Source organism: Amborella trichopoda, chromosome 2 (genome assembly GCF_054954075.1).
Source record: "Amborella trichopoda isolate Santa Cruz 75 chromosome 2, AtrichopodaSantaCruz75HAP2 v2.0, whole genome shotgun sequence".
In the NCBI taxonomy this organism is placed as follows: Eukaryota; Viridiplantae; Streptophyta; class Magnoliopsida; order Amborellales; family Amborellaceae; genus Amborella; species Amborella trichopoda.
In genome coordinates, this window is record NC_142337.1 from 7,462,130 (window position 1) to 7,475,484 (window position 13,355).

The 13,355-nt window shown below is 32.9% G+C and overlaps 1 protein-coding gene across 1 annotated transcript; it reads left to right on the top strand.

The window, feature by feature from the left end:
* Positions 1 to 10,927: 10,927 nt before the first annotated feature.
* On the top strand, positions 10,928 to 13,313 carry LOC18443205 (uncharacterized). The gene is made up of 2 exons (XM_006853397.4): positions 10,928 to 11,131; positions 12,935 to 13,313. Exons 1-2 carry the CDS (start codon positions 10,960 to 10,962, stop codon positions 13,081 to 13,083), a joined length of 321 nt encoding a protein of 106 aa, XP_006853459.2. The 5' UTR covers positions 10,928 to 10,959; the 3' UTR covers positions 13,084 to 13,313.
* Positions 13,314 to 13,355: the final 42 nt, after the last annotated feature.

The window sequence follows — 13,355 nt, forward strand, 5'->3', positions numbered from 1 at the left end:
GAAAATATTCATAAAATATTACGTTTTTGGATGTTAAACATCCGAAAACTCACTGTGAAATTCCAATAAGCTCCTGAATTTTTATAGTGAGTTTTCGGAGGTTCAACATTTGAAAAAGTAATATTTTCGGATGCTATCACTGGGAATATCTAGGAAGCTCGAGCTTCCTGGATTTTGACAGTGTCATTTTCGGATGTTGAACATCCGAAAATATGACAATTTCGAATGTTGAACATCCGAAATTTATTTAGACATCACATTGATCATGGACATCAAGATGCATTGACATCATAAAAAAAATGGACATCATTTCTGGATGCATAGACATGAGAATAACTCATTTCTGGATGTATGGATGTGGATTTCATTTTCTTGGACTTTAATTTTATTTTAAGGCTATCACAAAGATTTCCAATATTGAAATCATCTATCTCGACACAAAGATTGGCAAACTCATCAATTAAAAGATTTATGACAACAAAGAATTCTGATTGCACTGACACAATTTTGACAACAAAAACACAATATTCACTGAATTCATTAATTCGTGAAAATCATAATTCCATACAAGAATATAATATTAACATCAAGTTCACTCTATCGGTTCTCTGCATGTCCTTCTATTATGACTCTCTACACCGCATCGTTTGCACTTCAAAGGCCTGGTGATTGGATGTTCCATCTCAGATATTCTTCGTTGTTTTTTAGGCCTACCGGGAAGGCATGCAGTCCTGGGTGGCAACACTGTCTGGTTGTAAATATCTGTCAACTCAATTTCATTTGGGACAGGTGCAAATGGAGTTTCAAATGCCCTTCTAAAGTATTCCACTGTAAAATACTTAGGGCAGTACACAATGTGATCTATATGCATATGGATAATGGCCGCAATAGCATGGGCACACTGAATGCCACTGAGTTGTCATTTTGTACAATTGCATGTCCACTATATTAAATTGACAGCGTACTTCTTCCCAAGATAGTGGATCTCAAAAAGTGTGTCCATGGCAGATATAACTTTGTGTAAAAACCGAGCCTTTATCTTTTGCATGTCAAATAATTATTGGGCCTTCGGTACTCCTTCGGTACTCCTTCGGTACTAGCATGCCGCTCCAAGTATTACCTAATTCCCTCTTCTCTTCAAACCCAGTCATCAATTGTATCCTTATTTCTTCACATATTGTAATGTCAGCTTCTCTCGAGCCGATAAAATCCAAGCATTGAAAGACTTGGCCATGTTTGAGATAAGATAATTGTATCTAGACCCTGAAAAAATAGACATCTGCCCAATATTTGGGTGGAATATTCTTAATTCAATCATATGCTTCTAGGTCGGCACACTGTATATCAAACATTATTATTTCAAACCCACAAATGGTTGCTTTATTAGTTGCCTTCCAAAACAGCATCAGCAATACTGCAGTATTTGGTGACCTCCTCATAAAGTCATTGAAGTTATCTCCCATATGTTGCATGCAAAATAATGGAAAACATGTTGGAAAGCATTTTTCTATTGCTTTTGGCATGATTTTCTGTCGATCTGATATAATGTTTAAGGCAGGCAAATTAGGGTACCCATTTAAGAGCTCACTCTAGATACTTAAGAACCAATACCAACTCTAGTAATTCTCCTTCTCAACCATTGCAAATGCCAATGGGAAGAGCCCGTTATTTGCATCTAGCGCGATGGCGCACAATAAAATGCTTTGATACTTACCTTTTAAGAATGTTCCATCAATAGCAATTAGTAGTCTGTATCCATTGACAAACCCCATAATGCGTAGACGATACGCAATAAATAGTCGTTTGAACCTGCATTCATTTGTGTGGATGCGAACTTCGGTTCCCGGGTTGGTTCTTCTGATCTTCTCGATATACAAGGGGAGGTCATGGTATTGTTGTTCATGTGATCCTTCTATCATCTCTCTAGCAACATCTTTTTCCCCCCGCTTGCATGTAAGAAAGCCTGATCACGTTGAACATTATTTACAATGTCTTTTGCTTTAATTTATTGTTGGTCAAGAAGACGGCTTTTAATCTTTTTTGCCACCCAATCACTAGGAGCTAGTGACTGATGAACCCTTCTCATTGGACCACTACATGTGTGCTCCTTAACCATAGACTTCACTTTAAATTATGCAGTGCTGCCAACTCATACGCATTGCACTTACCATGTGCATCCATCTGCCTTGCAACTTGCCCACACTCGCTTTAATTCACTTTTATCAAATTGAATTGTTGTGGATTGCAAAATCAACTAGATGATGCTGACATTTATTAACATTTTCAAAAAATTACCCAACATTCAATTGAACCTCATTACCAATTCCTCTACAGCTGACTCTTTAGTAGTTCAATGTCCTCCATATCACGCTCTAGTACGAGTTCAGGGTTAGGCACCACTCCAATGTTTTGATCTTGGTCAGGTAAAGTCTTACGTCGATTGTTGACAAAAGATAGAGTGTAAGATGAAGCAATTTACAGATGAAAAAATAAATTGTAGATACACATATTCCTTGAAGATGGGCCTTCGTCAGCAAATTCTTGTTGAGCCTCGGCAATATATACTACAATTCTTGAAGATTCCCCTCTCAGCATACAAGATATATCTATATCATCACTAACATCAATTAAATCAACTCTACTAAATACTCATGCGTTGTGGTACATAATAGCTAATTTGATTGGATCACACTTGGTTAAATTTGCAAAATGACCTTTTAGTTCCTCCAATGAACTATTCCTATTATACTTGGTGACCTTCAATTTTCCTCCTTTATACATAACACGTCTGCCATCTGCATTCGTCTCAAATGACCCCCCGTATCAGAATACCAGTTGCACTCCTACTCAGTAGCCATCGTCAATACTACTGTATTCAATGAATAGCAAAGTTAGTGTTACAAAAAATCAATACAAACAAAATTACCAAAAACTGGTATATTTTTTACTACTTTAGGGTTCATAAAATCTGATTATTGCATAATAGATTGAAATAGTGTACTATTAAAATTGTCAGTGGCGATCGTCAATACTCATGTATTAAATGAATAGCAAAATTAGTGTTACAAAAAAATTACCGAAAATTGGGATATTTCTAACTACTTTAGGGTTCATAAAATTTGAGTATTACATAATAGATTGAAATAGTGTACTACAATTGTGAGTAATACTCACATAAATACAAAATAAACAACAAATTTTATTACAAACAAACAAGTTTAACAATTATTTTGCCAAAACAAATAATACAATGTATCAACATGATACAAACAACAAATAATTGTATAAAAAACAACTTCATCAATATTAAACAAATTCTATTTATTAATCTGAAATACGCAACAATTGTTATTAACAAAATTAAATATTCCAAATAATAACAGATAAATAAACTTTAATTAATCAACCGTATAAAGAAAGAGTAAGAACGGTACCAATCACGTCCAAATAGTGAGTCAATCTCTTCAACTTTGTGGGTTACTATATTAAGGGAACGTAAAAGGGGTACATTGCTTCAATGATCGGTTTTTTCCAACTTTATAAAAATAAAAATATATAAGTTTCCGCCCGTGCGCGGAAGTCTTGGCGCACAAAATTTCGGATTTTCAACATCCGAAATTCTCGAATGTTCGACATCTGAAATTTGAGAAGTGACTGGTCTAGCTGTGGCTGCTTTCGGATGTTGAACATCCGAAAAAGGGCAAAAATGTATTTTTTTAAAAAAGGTGTTATCAAAGACAAAAAATGGACAGATGAGTAATAACAGAAACTATTAGGTGTAACCGTAATAACGTAAAGTATAACGGATATATACGTAATTTTCTCTTCATAATATGTCGTTTTATAGCACTACCGTTATGGTTCAGAAACGTATCCTTTTACATTAGACCTACGGAGAGCGCATTATGTGCATGATGCGTATGCATGGAGACTCACGGTCACGCAATCCGCTGGCACCTGATAAAATCGATGGTGATCATATAGCACGAACTATACACTTATGAATGAAGCTACTGTTTATCCCAAAAATCGAATCGGAACGGTTAAGTGAAGCGGTTATTCGATACTAATCGGCAAATACGTTGGTTGAACTTGTCTAATATAAATCCCGGACCGTAAAAAAAGTGTTAAAAATAAAAAATGCAAAAAATTAATAAAATATAAAAAATATATTTAAAGCATGAACAAAAACAACCAAATGAAGTTGAAAATTAATAAAAAAATAATTTTAAATATTCGCCGAAGAGTATGTTTGAAATTTTTTTTTATAAAAATGAGAGACTATAAAAATAAGTATTAATGGCCACAACAATTTCCACTCTCTTGTCAAAATGATAAAAATATTAAAAAATACATTACAAATAAAATCCTTTACTTTTTTTATTTTTTTTTAAGAGTAATGGTCCTATAAGTTCCTTTCACACTCATGTGTGTGGCACTCCAAAAGATCACAATTAAATTTGACATAGATTTATAGAAAAGTAATCTCGAAAAAAGTTAAGAGTTGTGAGACTTAACTTTATAAAGTTATCTCTATAAAAGTTATCAGGTGTGGGACTTGACTTTACTAGAGATTTGTACTAAATCTAATAGTGATCATTACTCTTTTTTAAAATACCCGGCCAATTTATGAAAACCAATAGCTACTTCCAATCTAACGAAACAATTAAAATTTGAACTGCCCGAATTTTCGGACCACCACAATCCAATGTTAATATTGACTTGCGTCTATACATACATCCTTCGATTGTCACTATTGACTTGAGTTGACAACGCAACATCATATTTTTGCGGAAACCAAGATTTTGGTAATCACTCGGGATGGGATTTGTATATTTGGCCATGATCTAAAACATTCGGATAAATTGGAAAAGGAAAAGGACGTGGTTTTTATGGGATGAAGGACTCTGTCCCGTCTTTATGATCCGTTTTTTCCATGAATTTTGAAATTTATTATTTATGCATATATAATCTCTAACATGAAGAGTATGAATGCGTAAAAAAAAGAAACTTTAAAAACTAAAATAATATTTTTTTTGTAAAAAAAAAAAGTGAATCATTGATTTTGCCTCCTTTTTTTTTGATATTACAAGTCCACGTCCATTTTTAAGTTGGATGTTTGATGTCTTGGGGGCGGGGAGAGGGGGGGAGGGACAAATGAACTTATACACCCTGCTCCCCTACTAGCCTAGACTCAGACTCCTAAAATCCAAAATGAAAATACCCAAAAAAATAAGAAAAACCACAAAAGATATCAATAATCCTTATCTAATTAGTTAACCTAACCCTAAGAAACCCTTAAACCGCAAACACAAATGGGAGAATTGAAGCAGAAAGAGGATTGATACTTAGAGGTTAATTCGGATCAGATCGGCTTCACCCTTTCAGATCGTCCAGGGTCGGTCTTTCATCGAGGTGCACATTTCTTCTTGCATAAAACGAGTTGAATCCTTGATCAAATCTACCAGTAGCAGTAGATTGTTAATGGTGGGTGAGGGCCTCCACCGGTATTCATGTACATCAGGTGGTCTAAGAGGGGTGGCCAAACCAACCTATGGAATTCAAGGACCCACTCTTCTAAATGTGTTCTGCGCCCTTTTTTATATAATCAAAGGGTTATTTGCTCTTCCTTGTGTGACTTTGGTTACAGCCTTCCATATGGAATCCATAAAACATAACACACCGCACACGAGAGGGATGCGAACATGCCACTCATGCTAACATTAGAACCGTTAGCATATGGATATCTTGTTAGTAACGATATATACATCATTATGGATACATATTGTTAGTATGGATATGTATGTATATGGGTACATATCTCTTGATAAGGTTAGGTGTCAATAACTATCTCAAGATCATTTAGTAATTATTAATAATTATTGGTATCTATCCATAACTGTTATTAGCCGTATATTTATATGGGATCTGGTATATTTTTTTATTAATTAATAAAGAGAGAGTTTTCTCAATACCATTTGAAGATAGGCTCTAATGATTGTTTAGAGCCTAGGCTCTATACAAACCTAACCCAAAATTAAATTGCTTGAAACATGGAACCATGCATTTGCCAAAGCTAAACTATTTGGGCCACCCAATGACCTTGAAATCATTCAGAAATGCTTATATTTTATGCTCAAATCATAATCTTGGCCATTTGGATCAATTTGGAGTAAGAAAGAACTGGTTTAGATCCATAACAGGGCTTCAGCCGTAGTTAACAATTTCTTGGTCATAGTAGTCTTTAATCCTTTAGAAAATGAGGTATTTCTACTTCAAGATTTGGTTTTGACTCATTAATCAATATGCGCTGCTTTGAAGGTTGTTGGCCCAGTTTCTAATGAATTAGGGCCATCCCATCTTTTGACCACAGTTAAGCCTATTTGAGCTCTTTTTAAGTTTCTTTTGAACTCCAAGTGATTAAAACCCACCCAAATAAATCATGGATTTACAGTTAACCACAAATCAAAACACACAGTGACAGATTTTACCCTCTTAAAAAGCTTCAAAAAGTTTTGAAAATAATCCAAAATTTGGGTGTTTAGAGAACTGAAAGCCATAAATGATCTGTTGTTAAAAGAGTTAAGCTGGTGGATGGTTAAAGGACAAACACATATGCAAAATATGAGAGAGAATGTACAATCAAAAGCCATAAACAATAGTGGTTTTAATCCCTGTAAATGAGTTTGGGCATAAAAGTTCGAACATAACAATTTGAAAATAATCCCAAAATCAATCACAAACACAGAGTATGCTTCTTGTTAAACATGTGTGTTGATAAGACACACAAAATGATAGCCTTCACGACTAGCTCTCAAATTCCGAAAGCACTAAGTTAGTTTCAGACACCATTTAGGACTATATATTTTGTGTCATCATCACGCAATAAAGACGGCTGACTTTACAAAAAAAAATAAAATAAAAAATGATGGTTGATTTTGCTTGATCTAACAGCAGGATTTAGATATTTTCTCCCTTCTTCCAAAGTAGGAGAGTCCTCCTTTTGATACTAGACCTTCATTTTATGTCTCTATTAAATTAGGGAACCCTCCGTATGTTTAGTTGTTTTAAGTTTTTATTTTTAACTAAAAAGAAGTCATATATTTTTTGTCTTTTAATTATAAATATTTATTGTTTATCATTTTTGCCAATTCATAATCAAGAGTAAAAAATCAGTTAGCTTTATATAATGGGTGCAGTTGGCATACAGATGCATCCGTAGCTGTAGAGGTAAGGTGCACCTTCAAATGTTATCATGCTATATAATTTTGATGTAAAATGTTCTTAAGATTATCTCAAAATCTATTTTTATATTTAATTATAAAATTTAAAATTTAAAAAATGGTTAAAATCATGGTTAAAATCAAGTAGATCTATAAACATATGAAAATCTTGAAAATGGAAGGTGTAGATAATATGTTGTAAAATGCACTATTTCTGAGACTTAAAATCCTTTTATTTTTCATAGTCATACATCTCGATGTCGAGATGATCAATCAAAGGGTTTTTCAACATTAAAACCACTTTATCTGATGGATTTTTGAGGTGCATCCGTAGTAATACATTATAAGATTGTATCCTTATATAAACTTTTTCCTTATATAATAGATCCCTAATTAATTAAATTACAAAATTTACTTATTATTTTCTCATCAAGAAAGGAGTATGGCACTTCCCTTGTTTTATACTTTAGTAATATGCACCTATCTCAACAGGCAACGATACCCCGCACTCTATATGGAGCTCTGACAATGCTGGCACCATTAGTCACTCAGACACACGACACGTGACGATACATTTCGGGTGATGTAAGGGTTTTTGAATAGGGCAAGTTTTTTATGTTTTCCCTACAGCATAGAAGTTCTATTTTCTCTTTTATCCAACTGTCCATTTCGAATGGAGGGCTAAGATTGCCCCAATGACAATCTCACGTTTCTATACTATTTTATTTTTTATTTTTTTTCTATAAAATATTTTGACACCAAATTCTAGATGTCCATTTCTCTATTAAGCTCACACTAGCAAAAAATATAACAAAAATATTTTCAATATAATAAAATGACCAAACTACCCTTTAAAATTTTAAGGGATATTTTGGTCATTATATTTAATCAATAATTTATTTTTAATATTTTTTATAGGTGCGTCCCAATGAAACAATGAAACGTACCAAATTTCATATTCATACAATTTGTATAAAAAAAAACTAAAAATAAAATACTTTAAGACATCGGATCTAGGATCAAATGGTGAGTGGCTCTCTTGATCAAAATTGAACGGTTGGATTGTAGGGGGAGAATAAAACTTCTATCATGTAGGAGAAGCATAGAAACCTTTCCCTTCTGAATATTGTGTCAAAATATGGACTTTTTATTAAGGTAGTAGTATGAACCTACATGACATGGAGGTTACAAGTTTGAACTTTACGAAAGATTTTTAGCAAGTTTTTTGACATTCGGTCTCAAGAATAAATGAAATCCTCTTCTCGCTTAATATATAAAAAAATAGATTATATATTTCATTACTTAAACGTTAAAATAATATATTTTATTTAAAAATATATGATCTAGAAAATAATTATAATTCAGTAATTTATGCCATTGCACAGGCTGTTCATATTTGGAAGTATAGTTTGTTACATGAACTAGTTCATAGTTTGGACAGAATATAATTCACTAGTTTATGCAGAAACTTTAATCTAGGGTGACTGATCAAATTGCATATGAGTAAACATTTCAATCATTCAATAACTTTCAGCAATTTATAACTCTTTGAAATTTGACCAACAAAGAAAATTGATATCTAAAATTAGATAAAAATGGCTAATTAAATGGCAAATAGTTCAACTCCTAATGAAATTTTATGGTGTTATGAATGATATTACTCCTAATTTTAATGGGGAAAATATCATTCGAGGGGTCAAAAAACTTTTTACAAAATCATAAAAAGAGTCAAAAGATCTCAATTAATATTAAATATATTTTTTATTTTTTATTTACATAGGTAAGTTTTTGAAGGAAAAAAAACCTTAATTGCCCTTAATCAATGTGAGAAACCTAATCAAGCAAAGACATTTTAATAATTTGACTGAGATTGAATAACTAGAGCACTCCCATCATTTGATTGGGGCTTATTAGGTGAAACACCCTCGTTATTCAATTTCCCAACCCCTAACCAGGGCAATTTGGGTGTTTTTAATATATTTTTTAAGAGGTTATATGAGGTAAACAAAATTTGAAAAGTAAACACTATAATATTAAGGACAATTTCTGGCGAAGCCCCCATATGTAGAAATGCGGGCCTGTTAATAAATTTATTTTTTAGATAGATTGTTTGACTTAATTTTTAAAGACATGTAATATCTAACCTGGAGATCATGAATATGAAAAAATAAATAATTTTATTAAACTATAAAGAAATAAGTCTAGTAAGAAAACATTTGGACAGTTAGTTTCTATTATTTTTATACAAAGCACCTCATCCATCTTTAAGATGGATGCTTTGCACCTTTTGGACTGCATATGTAGTCATGTGGTCCGTCCCACATGAAGCAATTTTCATAATGTTAATCAAAGACCCTCTATGAAGGGGTTTTAACTATAATATTTTTTAGGGGAAAATGGCCTCTAATTTCACCCTGAAATTTCCATTCCTATTAGCCCATTACGTTAACCAAAATCCCTTGCACCCTCACAAGTTTAAAACTTTGGGATCATTAGCCCCTTAATTATGTTTTTATTTGATCTTTTTACAAATTTGATCTTTTTGTTTTACAAGATGGAAAACCATACATTAATCATCCATACTTTTTTTTTTTTTTTTTTTGTGACGATATACAAATTTTATTGATGATGATAATGATAAGTATTAAGTATTATAATTAATTAATAATTATAATAATAACAACAATAATATATTAATTCTTATATATTTAATTTCTTATAGGTATTTTAATAAATAATTTAATAAATAAATAAATAAATAATAATCTATTAATAATAGTACCTAATATATTGATTAATCATTTTTCAAGTTCAAAAGGTATTCATTTAATTGTAAACTAGGTTATAATATTAAAGAAAAAATCATTTTCTTTTCACGTCTAAATTTATATAGTGCGATCCACGGAGGTAAGATTGATTTTAGACAACAAAAGAGACAGAGAAAGGAGCATTTTGTAAAATAAAAATATCAAATTTATAAAAAAAACAAAAAATTAGATTGAGAGGTGAACGGCCCCAAAATTTTAAATTTGAAGTGGTACAAGCTATTTTGGTGAGCCAAATGACTAATAGGGATGGAAGTTTTGGGTCGGGTAAAAGTCATTTTCCCTATTTTTTATTTCTAAAAGTGTTTGATGAGTTTGGGTTCAGTGTGTTCGATCGACCATAAAACACCCGTATTTAAGATGGGAGGCCGCAATTAAGGCCCAACTAAAATTTAAAATTGACAGCAAAATGTTTTTTAAAAAAATATCATTTTTTTGAATTTTAAATTTATTTATTTTTCACATAATGGATATAAATAGGTGAGTCAACCAGTCGCCTCACTTGGGGGAAATAGATACTCAGGATTTTTTATTATTTTCAAGAAAAAAAATTAAAATTTGAGTTCCTAAATATCCAAATCTTCCCATTGAAAATTAGAGAGTTAAAGTACAAAAAATCAAATTATTAGGACATGTGAATCAATGCGTTTTTTCTTTGGGGTTGGTCTTTGGGCCCGAGAGATTAAATTGAGTCTATTATAATGGATTTATCCCTTCATAAGCAAATGGACGGTATACTCCCGCGGGAGCATAAAGTCGTTTCACATATTTTTATTTCAAATCTTGGAAGATAACGTCGGGTGAAATCCCATTCTGAAACCCTAGAAAAGGCGAGAGAGAGAGCAAATGAAGGCCGCGAAACCCTAAGGGCGAGACGAAGGTTTCGGTGCTAGAGAGAGAGAGAGCTAGCAATGGCGAAGTCATTGAGGTCGAAGAAGAAGAAGCGTTTGAGAACACTGAGGAGAGAGATAGCTCAGCCATTCTATGACCAGAAGGACGAAGCAAAGATTGCGGCTCTGGAAGCAGCCCTTGCCGCCCCTAAGCTCGAAGTTCGCAACCCACCACCTTCTTCCTCTTCTATGGGTATAATACATTCGCTCTCTAACATTTTATACCGCTTTTTCCACCCAATTGTTTTAGGAACATCGATCAAGTTCTTTAGACAAATTAGTGATTTCCAAAGTAAAAGCAGGAGAATATACCTGAAACCCTAGTCATAGAACATTTAGCAAAGGTAAATCTTGCCATAGTTTAGTGGTTTTATTGAAGCATATTATGGTCCGTGTTGTTTAGAAATCATTCTTATTGAATTTTTCTTCCATTTTTACAGAAATAAAAATTGGGCAATGTTCTTCTTTCTAGATTATTTCTTTCTCTTTTTTTATTGTTGCTAATTGTTTCTTTCTCGGTTTCTTGTTGGGTTGTGATATGTTCTAGAGTTTAGATTTTAGAATGTTAGATTCTTAGTTTGGGAATGTATTACAGCTTCACGTATTTGGGTGCGAGAGTGGTGGTCGATCTGATTATTATTGGAGATTGGGTCATCGTGGTTACAAAATGCATTTTCTTTTATAATGTCTAATTTTCAGGAGAAGAGTTATAATGAGAATGGTATTCTTTTCTGAAGTGTCCATGTGTTGCTCAATACAGTCAGACAGTGTTTCAAAAATCGAAATCAGTCTTTGAATTGCCAGGTTTCCATTCCAACTCTACCAGTCTAGTCCGACTTGAGCTGTTCCCAAGTTGGATTGGGTTGTATATAACCGAGAAATGAAAACTAAAAGCCGAAAACCAGAGAATTGGGGCGATTCTGGGGTTCTTGGAACTGGAATCTCCTAGCGAAAGATCCTGGTTCCACTCAGTTGATTCCGAGTCGGATCAGCAATTTTCAAACACTGTAATTGCATTAAAGTTGTCATAATTTCTGAACAAAGAACTTTTTTCTTGTTTTTCTCAATTAGTGATATGCTTTCTAAGAGGTACAAGCCTTAAATTCTCAACCCCCATCACATCAACTGGGTGATTCTAGCAACATGACCATGGGCGAATTTATATTGGGCCTTTGATCCATGGACTTCAGACCTAAAAATTGTGCATCATTAAAAATAAATTTGCTAGTTTACTAATTGCATGCCTTGGGTATATAGGAAGAAATTTTATGACACCCTAAGTCTACATTTTCTTTAGTTTTTGGATTTGATTTACTCTGAGTTTGTGTTTTTCATTTTTTTGAGAAATTTAAGTTTGTTTTTTTAATTTGTTTGAATTTAATTGCCTGTTTAAAACATTTGGCTATAATCTACCAATTGGCCAATTTTGTTAATTAGGTAAGAGACGAGGCTCTAAACAATCAAAGTAAAGCGTGCCGTCAAATAGTGTTAAGAAATCTGGTTTCAATACTGAAAATCTTTGTGATATCGTTAAAATATATTTTCATCTTTAATTATAAAATTTCTAGCTTCAAAAATAGTGTAGATCAAGCAAATCTACAAAAACTTGAAAATCTTGAAAATTGACGGTCCAAAAACGTATTACGAGAGCACTATTTCCAAAACTTGAAATCCATTTTTTTTCATGTCCATGCATTTTGATGTCAAGATGATAAATTTGAGGATATTTGGGCATGAAAACAATCTCTTTTAGTGAAATTTTTGAGGTGGGCTCTAATTCGATTGTTTAGAGCCTCGGCTCTATATAAACTTTTTCCTTCTTTTATTATTCACAAACTAAGAATCCTGGGGGAATATGACATGTTTCTTTGGGATTTTCTACCACCATAAGCCTACTTAAGTAAAGGTTATTAGTTACCTAAAAGTAAAACATCTATTATGTTGTAGTGATCTGCTTATCATTATTAATTTTTATCATGTCTTCTGTGTTCCACAGAGGTTGATACCTCAAATGGTGGAGCCAACGACAATCCCAATTCAAATTCGATGTTGAAACCCGGGGGAGGCATTCAAAAGACATCGAAAAAGGGTTGGAAATTGAGGAAGGAAAAGAGGCGTAAAAAGCACAAGAAGCAGAACTTTTGATTGTCTATAGAAAGGTGTTCCTACCAGTAGGAACTTGTTCCAGAGTTTACTAGTGTTAGAACCATGAAAAGAATAGGAAATTGGATTAGTTTTTCCAATTCTGTCCGTTAAATTTTGTTATCATATTCGGAACTTTGTTTTTGGTCGAATGACCCAGCTGATGAGCAGTTTATGTGGCAATAGGAAATTTATTTTAATTTGAGCTGAAGTTTGATTGCTTTCTTGTTAAATGGAATCAAATTCAAAGTTCAAAAGGCATGCATGGGCAACGG